This window comes from Gossypium raimondii, chromosome 6 (assembly GCF_025698545.1).
Source record: "Gossypium raimondii isolate GPD5lz chromosome 6, ASM2569854v1, whole genome shotgun sequence".
Classification (NCBI taxonomy): Eukaryota; Viridiplantae; Streptophyta; class Magnoliopsida; order Malvales; family Malvaceae; genus Gossypium; species Gossypium raimondii.
The window spans coordinates 26109083-26130889 of record NC_068570.1 but is presented as its reverse complement, the minus strand read 5'-3'; the positions used below and the strand labels follow the sequence as shown (position 1 = coordinate 26130889).

At 36.1% G+C, this 21807-nt stretch overlaps 2 protein-coding genes across 2 annotated transcripts; one reads left to right on the top strand and one right to left on the bottom strand.

The window, feature by feature from the left end:
- The first annotated feature begins 527 nt into the window (after positions 1 to 527).
- On the top strand, positions 528 to 2251 carry LOC105771848 (uncharacterized). Its single transcript, XM_012593236.1, has 4 exons — positions 528 to 1227; positions 1447 to 1503; positions 1635 to 1800; positions 1861 to 2251. Exons 1-4 carry the CDS (start codon positions 528 to 530, stop codon positions 2249 to 2251), a joined length of 1314 nt encoding a protein of 437 aa, XP_012448690.1.
- Positions 2252 to 19038: 16787 nt separating this feature from the next.
- On the bottom strand, positions 19039 to 19530 carry LOC128041702 (uncharacterized). The gene has a single exon (XM_052631999.1). It carries the CDS (start codon positions 19528 to 19530, stop codon positions 19039 to 19041), a length of 492 nt encoding a protein of 163 aa, XP_052487959.1.
- Between the last annotated feature and the right edge of the window lie 2277 nt (positions 19531 to 21807).

Genomic DNA, 21807 nt, shown 5'->3' with positions numbered 1-21807 from the left:
AATAAATGATAGTTAATTAGTCATAAAGGAGGTGTTATAAGGTTGGGGTGTGCATCGGGTGGTTGTTAGCTGGAAAGTCACTTTGGTGGCTAATGTGACGCTTGAAATTCGAGTTAGTCTGACCCATCGGGTTTGGGGTGTCACATTTAGTGGTATTAGAGCTACAAGTTTAACTTTAGGTTAGCCTTGATATTTAAAAATTAGAGATATTGGGTTATTTAATATTGAAGTCTATCTTATCTGTAAATATTGCTTGAAATTGTATGTTTTGCCTATGCATGTTCTTTGTGAGATAAACTGTTTTATGGGGTAGAATTTGGGATCACAATGCCCTATAGGAAATTATACTTAGTTAAATCTTGGATTACTTGTCGCTACTCACTCCTGGTATGTTTTTTATACTTTTTCTTTAGTATACGATTTACGCTATGCCTCGGATATACGAGCGTTGTAGTCTAGATGATGATGCACTTCCTTAGCCATGTGATGATGCTCAAATGGGTTGAGTTGAGCATTTTATGTCAGAGATGGTTGGGGCGTTGCAGCGTATCGCTTGTGTCAATGCTGCTCCTGTTTGTCAGGGATTACCATTAGAGAGTTTGCGAGCTCTAGGTGGTAAAGAATTTCAAGGAGTTAGGGGTGGAGACCCTACTTGTGCTGAGTATTGGTTAGAAGGAGTTGTTTGTATCCTTGGTCAGATGGGCTGTTTTGATGAGGATAAGGTTAGATGTGTAAGGTCATTACTTTTAGATGAGGGTCATCGTTGGTGGATGACTGTCAAGCGTGGTACTGTGTGCGAGAGAGTGGCTTGGGACTTTTTCCTAGAGTCTTTCCAGATGAAGTTTATGAGAGAGCAGTATTTGGAGGCAAAGAGACGCGAGTTCATGGATTTAGTCCAGGGTACTTTGTCTCTGGACGAGTACGAAGCTGAGCTAGTGCATTTAAGCCAGTATGCGCCTGACTTGGTGGCTCACAAGGTGAGTTGTTGTAAGAGGTTCAGGTTTGGACTGAACTGTGAGATTAAGTTGCATCTGGTAGCACAGTCTGTTGAGGTCTTTGATAAGTTGGTTGAGAACGCCTATGCTTTAGAGGAGACTTTGGGGGAGGAGCCCAAAACTATTTCTGTTGGTGCTGTTAAGAGGATGTCTGAGTCTTTTAGTGGATCTAACCAGAAGGGAAAGAGAGGTCGTTTTAGGAGGTCAGGATGGCGTGGTGCTATAGGCCGAAGTTAGGATAGGTAGACCGCGAGAGCTGAGGCTGGTACAGGTGATTAAGGGTTTGTTGCATGGTCGTTATATGAGCATTGTGCTCATCGTCATCCTGGTGAGTTTTGGAGGATGACTGGTGCTTGTCTTTTTTGAGGATCGATGGAGCACCGTGTTAGTGATTGCCCTAGGAGAGCAATTGTGGTTTGAGACCAACCTTCTATTGCTGTTGTTGTTGCAGCACCTGCTTCAGCTCGAGAGAGGGGCCATGGCAGAAGTGATAGTGGTAGAGGTGTTGGTTAGCGTGGAGCTACTCGGGGGGTGGTAATAGAGGTCCAACCAAATTTTACGCAGTTAGAGAGCCCCTGAATAGAGAGGTCACGTATGTCATCGCAGGTACTTTCGCGCTATGGTCTTTTCCTCTTCTAGCCTTAGTTGATTCGGGTGCTACGAGATCGTTTATTCTGAGTGATGTAGTTCGAAAGTTAGGGATTCTTGTAGAGACATATAGGTTGCGTTTTACGGTTAAGAGCCCTCTAGGTGATAGTGTAGCGGTGGATTGGGTTTACCGTTGTTGCCCTCTGATGGTTCAGAGGCAAGTGTTTCCTGTAGATCTTTTTGAATTATCGTTCTAGGGGTTTGATATTATCCTTAGGATGGATTGGTTGACCAGGCATCGGTTGAAGGTTGATTGTGAAGTTAAGATGGTGACTTTGTGTTGCTTAGATGGTTCCAAAGTTGTTGTTAGAGAGAAGTTCAAGTTGCTTTCTAATGTGATTTCTTTGCTTAGAGCCGAGAAGCTGGTCCAGAAAGGTTACAAAGCTTATCTAACCTATGTCTTGAATGTTGATAGTAAGGAGTTGAGATTGGATAAGATTCGAGCTGCCTGTGATTTTCTGAATATGTTTCCTGAAGGGTTGCCTAGTTTACCGCCAAATAGAGAAGTTGAGTTCGATATTGAGCTCTATCTCGATATAGCTTCGGTTTCAATTACGCTCTATCACATGGCACCTAAGGAATTGAAAGAGTTGAAGCTTCAGTTGTAAGAGTTATTGCATCGGGGTTTCATTCGACCGAGTAAATTACCGTGGGGAGTGTCGGTTCTATTTGTGAAGAAGAAGGATGAGACTTTGAGGCTGTGCATTGATTATTGCTAGTTGAATAAGTTGACCATCTAGATTAAATATTCACTTCAAAGGATCGATGATCTCTTTCACAAGTTTCGGGGAGCTTCAATTTTCTCGAAGATTGATTTGAGGTTTGGGTACTATTAGTTGAAGGTAAAGGATGCAGATGTTAAGAAGATGACTTTTTGGACTCATTATGGGCATTTCGAGTTTCTTGTCATGGCATTTGGGTTGACGAATGCATCTATCACATTTATGGACATGATGAACCATGTATTCAATTTTTATCTGGATTGGTTTGTTGTGGTTTTCATAGATGATAAATTGGTGTATTCTCGATCGGAGGATGAGCACGATGAGCATTTGAGAGTGGTTCTTCAAGTTTTGCGAGAGAAGTAGTTGTATGCTAAGTTGAGCAAGTGTAAGTTCTGGCTTTGTGAGGTGGTTTTTCTTTGTCATGTCATTTCAGCCGAGGGTATTCGGGTTGATCTGGAGAAGGTTAAGGCGATCTTGGATTGGAAGCCACCAAGGACTGTGCCTGAGGTCAGGAGTTTTTTAGGCTTAGTTGGTTACTATCATTGTTTCATCGAGGGTTTTTCGAGTATTGCTGCTCCATTGACAAAGGTTCTTTAGAAGAACTTTTCCTTTGAGTGGACTGATCAGAGGCAAAAAAATTTTGAAAAGTTGAAGTCGGTTTTGACTGAAGCGCCTATATTGACACAACCGAAATTTGGTAATAAGTATGTTGTTTTTAGTGATGCTTTTTACACGGGATTGGGTTGTGTGCAATGCAGGAGGGAAAGGTAGTAGCTTATGTGTCGAGTTAGCTGAGACTGCATGACTGTAACTATCCGACCCATGATTTGGAGTTGGCTACTATAGTCTTTGCACTCAAGATTTGGCGTCACTACTTGTATGGTGAGAGATGTATGATTTACACTGATCAGAAGAGTCTTAAGTATCTCCTTACCTAGAATGTGTTGAACTTGAGACAAAGGCGTTGGATTGAGTTGCTAAAGAACTATGACTGTGTGATTGAGTATCATCCAAGAAAGACAAATTTGGTTGTTGATGCCTTGAGTCGCAAGTCTTTAGTTAACTTAAGGGCAATGTTCGCGAAGTTGTCGATTTCCAATGATGGTGGTTTGTTGGCTGAGCTTTAGGTGAAGCTTGACCTTTGTGCAGTAGATTTGAGAGAGGCAATCGTTTGATGAGGGTTTCGCTCGTCATATCTGTCAGGTTGAGTTGGGTGTTCTTGGAGATTTTTATCTCAATTCTAATGGTGTTCTTTGTTTCTGAGGTTGGATGTGTATTCCGATGGATAAGGATCTGAGACACTTGATTCTTACCAAGGCTTATAGTAGTCCATGTGCTATGCATCCTGGTGGGAACAAGATGTATCAGGATGTTTGGGTTTTGTATTGGTGGCCAGGGTTGAAGAAGGACGTAGATGATTTTGTTGATGTTGCCTCCTAAGCTTGAGCGCATATACAATCTCTTTCATGTTTCCATTCTACGGAAGTATAGATTGGATCCTTCCCATGTTGTTCCTGTTGAGGAGACTGAGGTTCAATCTGACCTTTCATATGAGGGGGAACCAGTTGCGATCCTAGATCGTGAGGTCAAGGTGCTACGCAATAAGATGGTTCCATTGGTGAAAGTTTTGTGGCACAACCACAAGACTGAAGAAACCACTTGGGAGTCGGAAGATATCATGAAGCGTCGGTATCCGTACCTGTTCAATTTAGAAAATTTCGAGGACGTAATTTCTTTTAAGAGGGGGAGAGTTGTAAGGCCCCAAAAATAGGTCTAGTAGTTTCGGGTAAGTTTATCGGGTTCTGAGTGAAAATTGAAAATTAATCGGGTTAATTAGCGATTTATATTCTTAATTAGTTAGCTTAATTTTATCTAAAAATCGATAAATAATATTCCAGAAAATAAAAAAATATTTTTAGAAAAATTAATTTTATGGTTTTAAATAATTTTTGGGTAAAAAAAATATTTTGGGTTAAATTAGAATTTAGAAATAATTTAAAATGGGGGTTTAATTGGGTGACTTAAAATAATAATTAAATGTGACTAATTTGAAAAACAAAGGAAATGTATAAGAGGTTTTATAACAAATATATTATATTTTCGAAATTTTGGAGGGAAATGAACAAATTGTAAAACAAGGGAAAATGGGGAGTGGCCTGATGGCAAATTCCCCAAATTTTGAAAATCAAGTAGGGGTTTTTAGTTTTAAAACCTCTGCAACTACCTCACTTTTCACTCATTTTTCACTCGAATTAAGAGCTTTTTTTCTCGTTTTTTTGCTTATTTTTATAAACCAAGCATTAGAAAATAGATTTAAACCTTTTTTCTCCCAAAATTATCTCTAAAATCTATTGAAATAATTTTCAAAGTTTGACAAAAAGTCATCCAAATTTCTTCAAGCATTTTGATTCAAACTTCCCAATCAATGATTTGAGTTCAATTGAAGGTAATTATCAGCTCTAAACTTGTCTTTAAGTTGATTTCAATCATTATTTTTAATTAAAGTGATTATAATGTATTTTCAAATTTAATTTCTTCTTTCTTAAACATGAGGATCAATAATGGTGGATCTTTAATTTTGAGTTGGAATCCAAATATTAATGGATGTCTAATCTCAAAATAGGTTTAATAAGAGGTTTTTAATCTTAAACCAAAAGATCAAACATGTTTTATGGATAAATTTTAAGAAATTCGAATTTGATCAGGAACATGGATGATTTTTCTGGAAAATTATGAAATGGTTTAAATGATGAAATTAATACTTAGAATACATGTTATTGGACTAGGAATGAAGATTAGAAGTGGTTTGAGGTGCTGAAAAAGGGGTTTAGTTGAAGAATTCCATAATTCAGCTTAGTTGTGCAACGTCGATAAGGTAGTTTAGAACAATGATTTAGATTCATATACTTTATCAAATTTTGTATTTCTTGTTTCTCTTGTTAGTTTGTAATGCATTTGTCTCTGTTAAAGCTCCACATCAAGAGGAGGAACATGCAAATCAGAATTAAGGCTCAAACTTGCTTGTTTGAAGACATTTTTGCTTAAAGAGCTAAGTGTGGAGGGGATTGATATTAAGGGCAATTCGGTAAATTGGTTTGATTATGAGTTAAATTAAAGGTTTAATTGGTGTTATTAATGACTTAATTATATATTGAAGGGTTGGATTTGAAAAAATAGGTTCTATTTTACAAAAGAGCAAAATGGCAATTGGTTTGGTAAGTTCTGTATTATGCTTTTAGTATGATTAAATTGTATGAAATAAATTGATATTTTGAACATGAATTGCTAGTTTATTGAACATTTGATAAAGGTGTTCTAATTGGTATATGAATATTGGGAAAATGATATTTGTATGCTTAATTTTATTGATGTTAAAATTGCTTAGCAACTTGCTTTTAGTTGCATTTTAACATCCTATTAAACAACAAATTTTATGCCTTGTATGTATGATTATATTGTCAACATTACATAGTGGATCCATTGGATATAGTTGGCATGCCATGGGTTTTGTGAGTACTCGCCATTATTTGTGATATTGTGAGAATATGGCCCTTGGTGGATTGATTTATTTGGAGTAGATAAGGTATTGCTGAGCTTGAGTCTCCACTTATCAAGTTATTTGAGGCGCTATAAGGGATCGTGTGGCTTCAGCCTGCTCAATTCAGAGGACTATATTTGATTTGTGGGAGTTTGGAGATCCGTTTATCTAATGTATGATCCCACATTTAGTTATTGTCATGGATATATTATGCCAATATAATTGATTGATTGTGCCAATATAATTAAATGTCTACGTGTTAAAAGATGATTTGACATGCTATGGAAAAATTGATTCTTAATTCTTGAAATAACATGTGATGTTATGGTGAAATGTTAACATGTTGTGACTCAAAATTTAATGCTTAATTACTTTGATTTATGAATGATTGAGTGCAAATTACTTGATGTTTTTACTATCATTCACTAAGCTATTTAAGCTCACACACTCACATCTCGTGCATAGAATTTCCGGCGTAAGGAGTCAAGAAGCGAGTGCAAAGGCGATCCAAGAATAAGGCTCGGTAGTGGCTTAAGAAATTTACTTTAGAGACTATATAAGGCCATTGTGATTCTTTTGGGACTAGTGTTATTTTACTTGTAACGGACATTGGACATTAAATTTTGGAATTTAATTTTGTTAATTTTATAATTGCTTTAATACATGATTTTATGTCCAATTGATTTTTGATTTATGGTATGATGATGAGTGTTTGTACAGTGGTTGATAACACGGTGTATGAAGCATGTATTTTATACTAACAATGTTTAATTGAAGCTTACCATGGAATGGATTGCTTGCGACTAAGGTATGTAGCTTGTGTTAATTAATTGGTGTTTTCTAAGCATGTAATTGAGTGTTAAATTTTGATTAATTGTTGCATATTTGTTGTAAATAAATTATATTGGAGATGTGTGAATATTTATGGTAATTAATTATAGCTATTTCAAGTTTAATGGGTAAGTAAAATATGTAAAATTGAGTAATCAAAATGAATTTGTGGCAAAATAGGTGCAGTGGTTTGCACATAGGCGTGTCTTTTCACACAGGTGTGTGGGTTTTTGGGGGTTTGATTGTTTTTGTTTTTAGAACCTAGTATCCTAATTTGCCTAATTTATAATTTAGTTCTAAAACTTGATTAGATTAATTGAAGTAGGGAAACTTGGTAATATTTTAGGGTTAAACTTGTAACTATTAATATTTGGTAGAAACACTCTTAATTTTTAATTTGAAAAGTTTACTAAAAGTTTGTAAAAGTTAAGATTTAGTCCCTAATAATAAAACTTGAATTAGACATAGTAGATGAACTTGAATTAAGCTAAAATTTTTAGGGCTTGCGTAATTTTATTAAAAGAAGGTCAGTAACTATTTAGTAAGAAAATCGAGATAGTTTAACCTTAGGTGGTAAAATGACCAAAATACCCTTAGGTTTAAATACTTAGACAAAAAGTTTAAAAGTTGTTCACAAATTGCTTCCGCATTAATAAATTATAAAAAATAAAATAAATTTAAGTAAATAAATAAATAAAACATAAAAATAATATTTGCCAACAAATCAAAGATTAAAACAAAATTTTCTCTTTTCTCACGTCAAGATTCGAACACAAGACCAAGGCAAACTAGCAACACATTCTATCATCGATCCATCAAGCTCTTTCTAATACTAAAATGCTAAAATAAACGTAACTATTCAAACTACCAGTTGACCCTAACTACAAACCTCAAAACTTCTAACCCTAAAATTTAGGGTGTTACAACTTTATTAGCAGGACGAGACAAAACTTTATTTTTCCACAATATTTCATTTCAAATTCTTTTTTTAAACAATTTATTGCATTTTGAAACTATGTAGGAGTTCTAATAATATTTAAATCATCAACATAAATTACAATTATCACAAATTCTTATCCATATATTTTTATAAAGACATGTGGGCAAATTTGTATAACTTTCTTTCAAAAAATATTCACTAAGATGATTGTACCATATTCGTCCAGATTTTTTAATCTGTATAAGGATGTCCTTAATTTGATTGAATAATCTTCCTGATTTTCTATCCTTTTTGGATAATAAATCCTACAAGGATTTTCATATAAATTTCACTATCTAGTGAGCCATATGGATAGGCTATAACAAAATCCACTAGATGCAGATCAAGTTTTTCATGTACTTCTAAACTTATAAGATATCTAAACGTGATTGCATCCACCACACGAGAATATATATCTTCATAATCAATGTTAGGACTTTGCAAAAATCCTTGTGCTACAAGTTGTGCTTTATATATAACGATTTCATTTTTCTCATTTCGTTTTCACACAAATACCAATTTGTACCCCACCGAATTTACAACTTTAGTTGTTTTGACTATAGGTTCGAAAACCTCACATTTAGCAAGAGAGTTTCATTGTACTTGTATTGTATCTTTCCAATTTGACCAATGTTTTCTATTTCTACATTCCTCACATATTTAGGTTCAAGATCTTTTTTTTTTCGATTACTATTTTAGCAACAATATTATACACAAAAACGTTGTTGAAAACTATATCTTTTCGGTTCCTTCTTTTTCTTATAGTGAAATAACTTATCAAGATCTCTTTATTATTACTATTTTCAGGTACCTGAACATCTTTTGGGGTTTTTTGATTAGTTATGTCTTTGGCCTCTTCTTAGGCACTCGCCTCTAAAATATAACCATCTAGAGTATTTACTCCTTTATTTTTACGAGGCTTCAATCTTTGGAATTGATTGATCAACCATGCTTCAGGCAGGACTTACTTTCATTTGCACTAGCAGATTGTCCTACAGGGACATCAATTCTTATTGGAGCATTTCCATCTGGCATATGAGATTTTGTAACTCTCTCTAGGTTAGTAAATGCATATGGAAGTTAATTTGCAATATTTTGCAAATGTATTATCTTCTAAACATCTAGTTCACACTGATTTGTTCGAGGATTTAAATGAGATGATAATGATGCATCCCATGTAATTTCCTTTACTAGTTGTTTTTTTTTCTCCCCCTAAAGCATGGAATACTATTTAATCAAAATGAAAATTGGTTAATCGTGTTGTAAATAAATTTCCTATCAAGGTTTCAAGATAATTCATTATAAAAGAGATTCATACCCAACATATATTCCCAATCTCCTTTAAGGACTGACCGCCATCGCGCATGTGCACATAAAACTACAATTTTATAAAACAATTTTTAAAGTCTGGTTTTACTGCAAGCGTATAGGTCGTTTGTAATATTTATAGTGTTACAATGGAACACTGAAGTATTCCAATGATCGAACCCAAAGGAGATGGAGATTGAGTGATAACTAGCATACACGATAGAGTCTAGGCGACTACTAATACGAATTTATAGTACGAAAGATCATAACAAGGAAATTTTGCAAAAAAATTAAACAAGCTAATCTAGGAACTAAATTGCAAAGAATGTGAAACTAAGAATTTAACCAAATAAATGACTAACAGTGGTTGCTTGATTTCAAAGTGGTTCATCAATTCTTAGACAAGAAACTAAAATCGCTTAAATTACTAAGTGGCTCAATTTTATCTTTTGATCTCAATTTTACCGAGTTAGACGACTTAGCTCCCATTTTTCTCTCGATCTCATTGGTTAATCCGGGACTAATGAATGGGTGCGTAACACGATTACCTTTCGGTCTCACTTGCCTAGATATTCCCTTAGGGGGGTCACTTCATAAGTTTTTAATTCTATTCGATTTAGTCCAATTTATTAGGATTTAGTCCTTAGTCCAAAAATCAGCTTACCCACATCTCTATCAACCAATCCCCTTTTGGGTTTAGCTACTCATGTTGAAAATAAAGGAGATAAACATGAAAATGGAAAGCAAAATAACCATTAAAGTAAAACTTAAGAAAAATATGAAAGTTGGGATTTTTATGCAAGAAAACTTAAATAACATGAAACTAAAAGCATTTAACAAGAAAATCTAAAGCAATAAACATTAAAGGAACAAGCTTTAACATATTTGAAGTAGAAGAAACTGAAATACATCAAACTAAAGCTTAAAGTGTCTTAGAACCAAGGTACATGGACGGAAACTGCAAATAAACCTAAGCTGCAGTGCTAACTAACTTAACTAAAACTAAGAACATTAAGAACGAAGAAGGAAATGCAGAAAAATAAGTTCCAAGCTAAGGAAGAAGAAGAGAAAAAGAAAGCCCTAGAAAAAGTGCAGAAAAACTAAGAGAGAACCTAGATAAAACTAAACTTAAAACTAAGATAATGTGAGCCTCTCTCCTCCTTAGCCAATTTTGGCTATTTTAATTTGTCATCTGACAGTTTTTATTGCCAAAAATGCCCCTACACTGGCCTTGGTGATTGGTGGACCGAGTGGACAAAGACTACCCTTTTGTAACACCTTAAACCAGACCTAGTCATTATAGCCAAACTCGGAAAGCTACATTGGCCACCGAGATGGCCTAGAAAAACTTTCTTGGTTTTCAAACATACTTTTTCTTAAACCAATTGTGTAAATTGTTCAAAATTAGAAAAATCAAATATTTAACTTAATCTCCAAAAAATATGAGAATTATAGAAATAAATGATTTTGGTATTTGTAAAAGTTGGATTGCTATTCAAAACTTTCATAATTTCCATCATATTTCAAAATCATTCATTTGTTTACTCAAAATTAAAGAACTTGGCTATTTGTCGTTATTAGGGCAAAAATGTCATCTTGAAATAAAATATCTTTAGAAATCTCACTTGTAAACATTTGTAATTTTGAAAACTAATTCCAATTTTATTAAAACTCTTTTTTAGAATTGCGGTGGAAAAGTGTAATAGTGACATATTTTTATAAAAATCGCAATGCAAAAATTTTGCTAAAACCATATTTTTTAAAAATCAATATTTCATGTAAATTCAATAAATCATCAATAGACAATTTAAAACGTCAAAAACCAAGTAGTATTTTTGTCTAAAACTAAATTTCATTGTCGAAGTGGAAAAGAGTGATTTTATCAAGTTTTAATAAAAACCAAGTTTCATGTTTATTCTTATCAAATACTAACTTATACAATTTTTAAAACTTAATGTCATGCAAATCAGAATGAAAATCCGCAAAGTAATTTCCCATGCCACAGTCCATGCTTAAACTTATTACAGTCCCAAAATAACAAAATATCAAAGTAAACTTTAATTACTTTAATTTAAAAAGACTTTCGAGAAACTCCTCCAAATGTCGTCATCGAATCCTAACCTTGGGGTTATCTGTAAAATTAGAAAACTAAAGGGGTGAGCTATAAAGCTCGGTGTGAGATTAACATAAATACAATCACATACAGTCCTACCCATCTTCACTACACACCATAATCGAGTTTTTCCTAGAACTCGTCCATCCAACACACCAAATTGTGAACAATGTCACCAAAATCGGAGATAAACTGCCAATAATCAATATTGTGGACAAGCCACCAAAATTGTAGGTATACTGCCACATAATGAAAATCGTGAACAGTGTCACATTAATGCAGGTAAACTGCCACATACTCCCACTTTTCACATATCCACCCCATACATGTGATATGGCCAAAATCACTCGAATCATATAGACATGTTTAACATGCAAACCTTATATGTACACATTGTACCAAAATCTTACAATTTATTTTTATACGAACATTACATATGCCATATAATCAAATAACATGAGAATGAGATGTACGTATTTTTCAAATCAATAATAAGCATCAATATCACACAATATGCTTTTCACAACATATACGGTTTGGGGAAATACTTACTTGACAAAATCCATATTGATGGTTTATCTCTCTTTATGGATACATAAAGTATCCTTATCAATAACATTATTTAAATAACAACATTTTTATTAATATAAAACAAAGACTTAATTTAGTTTAGTGTTAAAACACACACCTGATCGAAGATCTGATGTGCCACAGATTTCTAAGAACGCCCACACGTGGATCTAACAATTAGATTACCCTTAAAATAATTTCTCCGATAAGCAATTTACATTCTAATGTTTAGAGGTCTCTTGGGTTGATGTCAATCGACCCTTCAACAATATATGACATAAGAGATATTAATACACGAGAAAGATAATTTACTAAGGCTCTCTAAAGTATTCGACCAAGGGAAGAAAAAATAAGGAGAAGAAAAATATTTCTTCACAACCCTTACTCTTATACTTATTATGTTGAAATGAAAAGTTCAACAGATCGTAACGATCAAGAACTGGAGGGGAAAGAATGATCTAAAAGGAGGATTCTTTGAAATTAAGTTCATGAAAATAAAGTTTAGGATTAAGAATTAAACACAATAAATAGTGTAGAATTTTTTATTACTAAAAAGAATAACGAAGGTTGAAAAATAAAGAAGAAAGGAGGAAGAATCTCAACCGTTGGCGATGGTGCCACGACGGTGACGGTGATGGTGACAGAGGCGGCGATTTGATGGAGGAGAAGAAAAGAATATGGGTTTCGGTCACTTGTTTAAAGGAGGAGAAAGGAGAAAAGAAAATAAGAAAAGAGAGTGAAGTTGCACGGTTGCGTGCAGTGGTGGAGAAGGGCGACACTAAGGGCGGCGGTGGAGAAAATGGAATAGAGTGACGACACAGTGGAGGTTCGGTGGCGATGATGGTGGTTCGAGAAAAATGAATGGTGGAGGATAGGACGAAAAATAATACAAATGGTGGTTGATGACTAAAACAAAAGAAAAAGGGAGAAAATAAGGAGGAGCAAAAGAGTGGGTGGAAAAATGAATAGGAAAATAAAAGATGGACAACAAAATGTGTCATTCACCTTGTCTAGGTTCAATGTATGTCACACAAGGGTGAAGAAAATAGGCTTGCAGAGGGGACAAATGAGCAAAAAAGGGATCATGGGAGTAAAAAAAGGGCTAATGAGGGAATGTTGATCATGTAAACAAGGAAAGAATATTCCCAACATGACAAGTATGGGTTAGATGCCAAGGGCATTCCACACATGGAAAATTCACAAAAAAAATTAATTACAAAGGTGGTAATGATGGAACTTGAACATAAGACCTATAGGGTATTAATTGTAAGGCCCCGAAAATAGGTCTTGTCGAAACCAGCTTTTTGAAAACAAAAATTTTAGTTGTCGACTTAAAAGACGAAAATTAAAGTCACCACCGATCTTTTAAAGAGGTGTGATCAGATCACCTTGAAAATGATTTTAGGTCTACGAATTTTGAGAAAATAGGTTCGGGAGTCGATTACGCACGAGGAAGGGTTAGCACCCTCGTAACGCCCAAAATTGGTACCGAATTGATTGTTTAATGTCTTAGTGTCGAGAATTTGAAAAGATTTTAAAATACGATCCTTCCTTTTTTTTTAATGTTAATTTTATAAAAGATGCTTGGATAAATTGAGGTGAATGCTAAAGACCTTCTCGTCTCAGAGTAATAAAATGTCATACCCAATACATTAGGACATGACATTTTTAGTCCTCGAGAATAAGCTTGTCTTTTGATTTTCAAAACTCTTGCGGTGAAGTTAAAAAGGGATATTCAATTGCTTTAAGTCAGATGAAAAATTGAAACCCAATACGTTAGGGCACAATCTCTCAAAATTCCTAGCATTGAATATAGCCCTTGTTATTTTTTTAAAATCTTCATTTCGAGAAAACGACATGTTACATCCAATACATTAGGAAACGACGTATCGAATTCCCGAAAATGAGTTTTTGGTTTATGTGTTTTGATTGAAGAAAATTTTTGATTATTTAGATTCAAAAAGGAAAATTGGAACCCAATACGTTAGAGCTCCATTCTCTCGAGGATCCCAAAGTTCGAGTATTGCGTTATTTTATGGATAAATCGATTTTAATGCTTAATATAGAATATAGTCATTTCAATAAAACCCAATAGGATGACAATATGTATCACAAAAGAAAATTCGTAAGCTAAGTGTAAGCTAATGAATCAACAAAGAATCAATAAAATACAAATAAACAATACTACATACGTAAGGGCAACAATCTTATATTACACATTATGCAACTATTAACATCCATATTAGCAAGCAAAGTGAATTAAAAGTTAATCTTAGAAAAGTAACAAGCGAATTAAATAAAATGTAACAAGTTAAAAAAAAAAGGAACATGAAAGAAGGAAATTATCTATTAAAATATGTTTAAAATAAGTAATATATATATATACATGAAAGTTTGAAATAAATCAAAATATAGTTAAAACAAATATTTCATAAAATAATAGTATCCCAATAAATCTAAAATAAATATTATATCAAAATACATAAAATTATGTACATATATTAATTTAATATGAATAATACATATGCAATGAAATACTTAATATAAATAACATACGTATAAACTAATAATAGTAATAAAATAATTAATAAATTAATAAAAAAATAAAAAAGGGATTAAATCGCAATTAGACCTAAATTAACAAGAAAATAATAGAATTAAAATAAAGTGGAGGACTATATTGCAATGCGCGAATTACATGGGGGCCGAGTGGGAAATATTCTGCTTCCCCAAAACGCAGCGCTGGAAACGGACTGAAATGACACAAAAATAAAATTTCCAGCAAAATCTAAAAGAATAAAAAACTCGATTTTGATGCGCTATAAAAAGTGAGGGACCAGTGGCGCAAATAAGCCATCTAGCAAATAACGCGCGGATCCCCCATGGATCGGGTCAGGTCACGCGCGAGCTGTTGGGCAATGGTCAATACGGCGCCGTTTTAAGGCCACCGAAGCAGGCCTTAAACGACGTCTTTTTTCACGCAATAAATATCAAACTTAAAACCCTAAAATCAGCAGCTATCAGCCTTAAACAAGATTAAAGAAAAAAAACTTAAACATTTGCCCCCATAAAGAAACCTAGGTACCAGCCCCCAAATGCTGCGCTGTTCTTGCGTCCTTGACCTCTGCCAACACTCTGATTGCAACGGAGATAGTCAGAGATCCGGCGGCTAGGTAAGCTCTTATCCTTTATCTTATTTTTCTTTTATTTTTGCACACAAATAACAACATAAAAAAAAAGAATACAAAGAAAAGAGAAAGAAGAAAATATGCAATCACCTTTCGAATTTTTTTGTTTTTTTTTTCTGTGAATATTTTTGGTTTTTTTGTATTCAATATACGTCTGTGTATTGATATCGTGTGTGTGTCCAAAAAAAGGAATACAAAGGTTTTCTGTTCTTATAGCCTCCTTCGACAAAGAACCGAATCATCATGAGAATGAAAATAGAATCGAATAAAAATAAATACAAAAAAATCAATTCGTCTCCGTTTTCTGTTGTGTTTTGTTTGTGTTCGCAGGTACGACGTACGGTGTCAGGGGACGTGGTACGTACGGAGGCCAGCTGGGGAGTGCGTGGCGTGGCTCGACGCGTACGAAGGCAGAGGCTAGGTCCTGGTTGCCACGATGCTGGGATCTCCTAGGGTTTCTTGGTTCCATTTTGGTGTTGGGCCGTTGAGCCATTAGGTTTAGGTTAGTGGGCTAGGTGCACTAGGCCTCTGTTTAATGGGTTTTAGGTATGTAATTTTGGGTTTTTAAATTGGGTCAATGTAATGGACACTTGGACTTTGGTTTTTTGTGTTTTCTATTGGTTTTATTTATTTTATAAAATTGGGCCGGGCAAATTGGATATTACAGCTGCCCCTCTTTGCTTGTTATCGTGTAACAGGAACGGAGCAAAGACTTTAAAATGGCCAATTTTGCCCGGTCGTGCTGGACCTTGGCTCTTCTTCTTCAAGTAGCCTCGTTCCAACCTACTGCATCTTCAGAGGTATAGGAATTGGTGCTTTGATCCACTCCACTGCAATGTTGGGGAGATAGGATTTTTACCTTGTAGCTTCTCAAAAGAACAAAATTTGCTATCTTTAGCCTGCTCCACTGCAACTTCAGGGAGATAAGACTTGTAGCTTCAATCTATTTGGCTGCAACATTGGGGAAGTAAGATTCGTCGTCTTCGATCTGCTCCACTACTGCTTAGGGAGACAGGATCTACAATCTTCAACCTATTCCACTGCTGGTCAGGGAGATAGGACTTACAATCTTCAACCTATTCCACTGCTGGTCAAAGAGATAGGACTTACAATCTTCAACCTATTCCACTGCTAGTCAGGGAGATAGGACTTACAATCTTCAACCTATTCCACTGCTGGTCAGGGAGATAGGACTTACGATCTTCAACCTATTCCACTGCTGGTTAGGGAGATATGGCTTACCATCTTCGACCTATTCCACTGCTGTTCAGGGAGCTAGGACTTACAATTTTCGACCTATTCCACTGCTATTCAGGGAGATAGGGCTTACCATCTTCGATCTATTCCACTGTTGGTCAGGGAGATAGGACTTACAATCTTCAACCTATTCCACTACTAGTCAGGGAGATAGGGCTTACCATCTTCGACTTATTCCACTGCTGTTCAGGGAGCTAGGACTTACAATCTTCAGCCTATTCCACTGATGGTCAGGGAGATAGGGCTTACAATCTTCGACCTATTCCACTGCTGTTCAGGGAGCTAGGACTTACAATCTTCAGCCTATTCCACTGCTGGTCAGGGAGATAGGGCTTACAATCTTCAACCTATTCCACTGTTGGTCAGGGAGATAGGGCTTTGTGATTTCACCGATCTGTTCTCTGGGGAACATGACCTGTAGAATTCATTTTATGAACCTAATTATGCCTAGTGATAAGGATGTCCTGATCAGAATGAGTCAAATTCTCCTAACTAGGTATGTATGGATAATGTTTGTATGAATGCAAAATATCATTCTTTTTAGAATGATCCTTCTTTATTGCTCGGGTTGTCATTGCTCGAAATTTATTAAGGTCTTTACTGATGTGCCACAATGCCTTCTTGCTCGGCTGGCATCTCCAAAGAAACGCTTGATTAGATTGCCCCCACTGTAAACTTTAAAGCTCAATCCATTGGGACGTAAAATTTGTACCATCTTTCTCTCATTGCAACCTAAGGGTAGAAAAACTTGGTTTTTTCTCAATCTTCTCCTATCGCAATTCAAGGGTACAGAATGTGAAGCCCTTTGGTCCTTCACACCATTCCCAGGGTGTCATACCAAATGCCTATGCACAAATGAAGGATTCATTTCTCCAAAGAAACCCCATTTTATTGCTTGGTGATTATTGCTTGCTTGTTCATTGAAGCTTTATCACTGATACGACAACTTGTCACTTTGTTCAATCAATGTTTTGACAACAAAATCCAAAGGGATAATCTTAATTTAGATTTTTCCTTTTTAGACATTTCAACCTTTAAACTTGGTGCGTTCTAAACAATAGTCCTGTTTCAGGTTATTGTATTATTTAGAAACTTCTAGAGTAATATGCGAAACATCCCTTGTGAAATTTTTATTAGTCCATTAATCATTAATTTAATGCAACATGCTTGCAAAAAGAACAAATCGATGGATAAAATAGAAATGATTTGAGAGTTTAACTTGCAATGAATAAATTATCAAGAATATTGAGAATAAAAGAGGAATTGACTTGTATCTTGAGAGAGAATGAAGTATTAAATATAAATAGTATAAAGACTAGGTGCCCCCGATATCGCAGCTTGAACTTCTCTATACAAAATTCTTGAAGACCATTCTGAGTTTGACATGTGTTTAGGAGATCAACAGTACTCTATCAATGCCCCAAGATGTCGTGTACCCTTTCTGTTGATTCGGGTATACCAAGGTCACCACATACCCCTATCTGATCAAAGTTCGAGCTGTTCTGATCACCTCATGCCCCATTCTAATCAATATTTGAGCCGCTCTTTTTGGGTTTTCAACTCAAATCCCCTTTGGTCTCAAGGTGCCCTTTGCGGGTTTTCACCTTAGCCTCTCTATTTTTATTTTTCTTATTTTTTTCGGCTCAAAGCGCCCTTTGCAAGTTTTCACTTTGGTCTCTCTCTCCTTTTTTTAAAAGCGCCCTTTGTGGGTTTTCATCTTGGTCCTTTCCCCTTTTTAGGCAAAGTATTTCTTGACTGAGTCCGAGTTTACTGGATTGGGCAGGCTTTTACCATCCATCTCGCTCAAGATCAGAGCTCCTCCAGAAAAAGGCCCTCTTTTCAACACCAAGTCCCCCTCATGAAATTCTCTGGGACGAACCTTTTTGTTATAGGCTCGCATCATTCGCTTCTGGTACATCTGTCCATGATGAATAGCTTTTAGTCTTTATCCTTCTATCAAGTTCAACTGATCATATCAAGATTGGATCCATTCAGTCTCATCTAACTTTAGTTCAGCTAGCACCAGAAGAGAGTGGATCTCAACTTCAATTGGTAACACTGCCTCCATCCCGTAAACTAGAGAGAAAGGCGTTGCTCCAATAGACGTCCTAATAGATGTTCGATAGGCAAGGAGAGAGAACGGTAATTTCTCATGCCGGTCTTTATAAGTCTCAGTCATTTTCCCTACAATCTTCTTGATATTTTTATTAGCTGCCTCTACTGCACCATTCATTTTCGGGCGATACGGTGACGAGTTGTGATGTCTGATCTTGAATTGACTGTAGACTTCCGCTATTGTAATATTGTTCAAGTTTAGCGCATTGTCAGATATGATTCTTTCAGGCATTCCATATCGACATATGATCTCTGTTTTCAAGAACTTGCTGACTGCTGATTTCGTGACATTAGCATATGAAGTAGTTTCTACTCATTTAGTGAAATAGTCAATAACCACGAAGATGAAACGATGCCCGTTAGAATCTTTTAGTGATATGGGCCCGATAACATCCATTCCCCACATGGAGAAAGGCCATGGAGAAGTCATAACGTGAAGAGGTGACGGAGGCGCGTGTATTTTGTCTGCATAGATTTGGCATTTATGGCACTTCTTGGCATAATTGATGCAATCTCCTTCCATGGTGGACCAGTAATAGCCGAATCTCATGATCTGTCTAGCCATTGTAAATCCATTGGCATGCGTTCCACAAATGCCTTCGTGAACTTCTTCTAGGATTTTCTTGGCTTCCACCCTATCCACGCATCTCAATAGTACTTGATCCTTCCCTCTTTTGTATAAAATCTCTCCATCTAGGACATAGTCAATGGCTAGTCTCCTCAATGCCCTCTTATCATTCTCCGTTGCCTGATTAGTGTACTCGCGATTCTTCACATATTGCAATATGTCTTGGTACCAAGGATGACTAAAATTTTTCTCTTCCTCATATTGTAGCAATGAGCCGGGGTTTCATAAATGCTCATCTGGATAGGCTCCATATCTTCTAGCTTATTCGCCTTGATCATGGAAGCTAGAGTGGCTAAAATATCAGCCATCTGGTTCTCATCTCGTGGGAGATAGTGGAAAGCAATGTCATCAAACTCTTCCGTCAATTCGAGGACCAACTTTCGATAACTGATTAATTTGAGGTCTCTCTTCTCCCATCCACCCTTGAGTTGGTATATTACCAATGCAGAATCCCCATATACCTCTAACGTCTTAATTTTACGTTCTATGGCTGCACGGATGCCCATGATGCACGCTTCATATTCGGCCATATTATTTGTGCAATCAAAATCCAATTTACTAGTAACAGGATAGTGGTCTTCATTTGGGGATATCAGGATTGCCCCAATCCCATTTCTTAGCATTTGAAGCTCCATCAAAATTTAGCTTCCAAGGATGATTTTCTTGAGAATTCTATTCAGCAGTTGCCACGTACATCAAGTCTTCATTTGGGAAATCAAAATCCAGAGGTTCATAGTCTTCTAAAGCTCGGCTGGCTAAAAAGTCTGCTATTGCACTCCCTTTAACAGCCTTCTGATTTATATAGACTATATCAAACTCAGAGAGCAAAATTTGCCATCTAGCCATCCTCCCATTCAATGTAGTCGACTCCATCATATATTTTAAAGGGTCTAATATTGAAATTATCCAAGTTGTGTGGTAGAGCTTGTATTGTCTCAATCTTCGCGTCGTCCAGATCAAGGCACAACATAATTTTTCAATAGGTGAATATCTCATTTCACAGTCGGTGAATTTTTTACTAAGATAGTATATCGTCTTCTCTTTCCTCTCCGTCTCATCATGTTGACCTAACACGCATCCCATGGACTTATCAAACACCGTTAAGTATAGGATCAGCGGTTTATTCGGATTAGGCGGCGACAACACTGGGGTATTGGACAGGTACTGCTTTACTCTGTCAAAAGCTTTCTGACATTCTTCATCCCGTACACCTAGGTTATGCTTCTTCAGAAGATGAAATATGGGATCGCATTTCTCAGTTAGTTGTGAAATGAACCGAGCAATGTAATTCAGTCTCCCTAGGAAACCTCGAACCTCTTTTTGATTACGCTGTAGAGGCAATTCTTGTATTGCTTTGACTTTGTCTGGGTCAATCTCAATCCCTTTTTCACTGACTACAAACCCCAGAAGTTTTCTGAACCTAGTCCCAAAGGTACACTTGGCTGGGTTGAGCTTGAGCTGGAACTTTCTTAACCTTAGAAACAACTTTCTCAGGACTTGCACATGTTCCTTCTCTATCTGAGATTTTGCAATCATGTTGTCGACATAGACCTCTACTTCTTTATGCATCATATCATGGAAAAGGGTCACCATGGCTCTCTAGTAGGTGGCTCACGTATTTTTCAAACCAAACGGCATCACCTTATAACAGAAGGTTCCCCATAGGGTTATGAACGTGGTTTTCGTCATATCTTCAGGATGCATCTTAATTTGGTTATATCTGGAGAAATTGTCCATGAAGGAAAATAATGAGTATCTTGCCGTGTTGTCGACCAATGTGTCGACGTGAGGCAAGGGAAAATTATCTTTTGGGCTAGCCTTATTTAAGTCTCTGTAGTCTACACACATTTGTACCTTCCCATCTTTCTTAGGGACGGGTACGATGTTGGCCACCCATTCTGAGTACTTGACCACTTGTAGAAATCCAGCATCGAACTGCTTTTGCACCTCCTCCTTTATATTTAGTACAACATCAGGCCTCATCCTCTGGAGTTTTTGCTGAACTGGCTTGCAATCATCTCTTACGGGAAGACGGTGTACTACAATATCAGTATTCAGACCAGGCATATATCCTGGTATGACCATGCAAAAACGTCTTTGAACTCTTGAAGTAACTCGATGAGGCCTTGCTTCGTTTCTTCAGTTATGTGTGTTCCCATCTTTACTACCTTTCCCTCCTCCAGGGTCACAATCTCCACCATTTCCTTATGAGGTAGGATCTGTTTCTCCTCCTGCTCTACCATCATCAACAGGTCTGGGGACAAGTTTCTATCTATGTCGTCTTCAAAGTTATGAGATCCCTCTAAACACATATCTCGTTCAAAAGGATTTTCTGAGTCCATAGCAGAGTCACTCATGGCATTGATATTCGGGGACCTGTTACAGGTACCAAGGAGTATACCAAGAAAGTAAAAATTTTAAGTATATTTATTTGTATGGTATGATTATGAAATTGATGAAAGAATGATTTGGAAGAATATGAAAGAATCCGAAGAAATTAGTTGTATAAAAGAATAAAAGAATCTTAAAGGAAATATCTGTTCCAAAAAACTGCAAAGATGTATTTCATTAAGATAATGATGTTCGAACATAAGCCTATTTCACAAAGGAATTCTTATTGTTTCTAGGCTAAAACAACAAGTGTGTTCTGAATATTACTCTGAGAAGGCTTTAAAGACTTCAGGTATCTCTTATGCAGTCCAATTATTTAAAACACTCCCAGGTTCATAGGGACGGATATCCAACAAGGTCCCTTCTTCATTTGTGTCTTCATGAATGGCGTTGATGTGAACACTTTCTAATATCTCCTTGATACTTTCTTCCATCGGTATCCTTCTCTGAGGATGAATAATCCCTCCGGATACAAAAGTCTTGGATATGTGAGGAAAAGTCATAGGCTGCCATTTGACCTA

Bases quoted from the DNA above. Each gene is read 5' to 3' on its own strand.
- LOC105771848 (XM_012593236.1), top strand. From the start codon at position 528: ATGGTTGGGGCGTTGCAGCGTATCGCTTGTGTCAATGCTGCTCCTGTT. The intron at 1,228-1,446 runs GTTAGGATAGGT...TTGTTGTTGCAG, and splicing joins GCGTGGTGCTATAGGCCGAA to CACCTGCTTCAGCTCGAGAG. The intron at 1,801-1,860 runs GCAAGTGTTTCC...TATTATCCTTAG, and splicing joins TGCCCTCTGATGGTTCAGAG to GATGGATTGGTTGACCAGGC.
- LOC128041702 (XM_052631999.1), bottom strand. From the start codon at position 19,530: ATGGAGCTTCAAATGCTAAGAAATGGGATTGGGGCAATCCTGATATCC.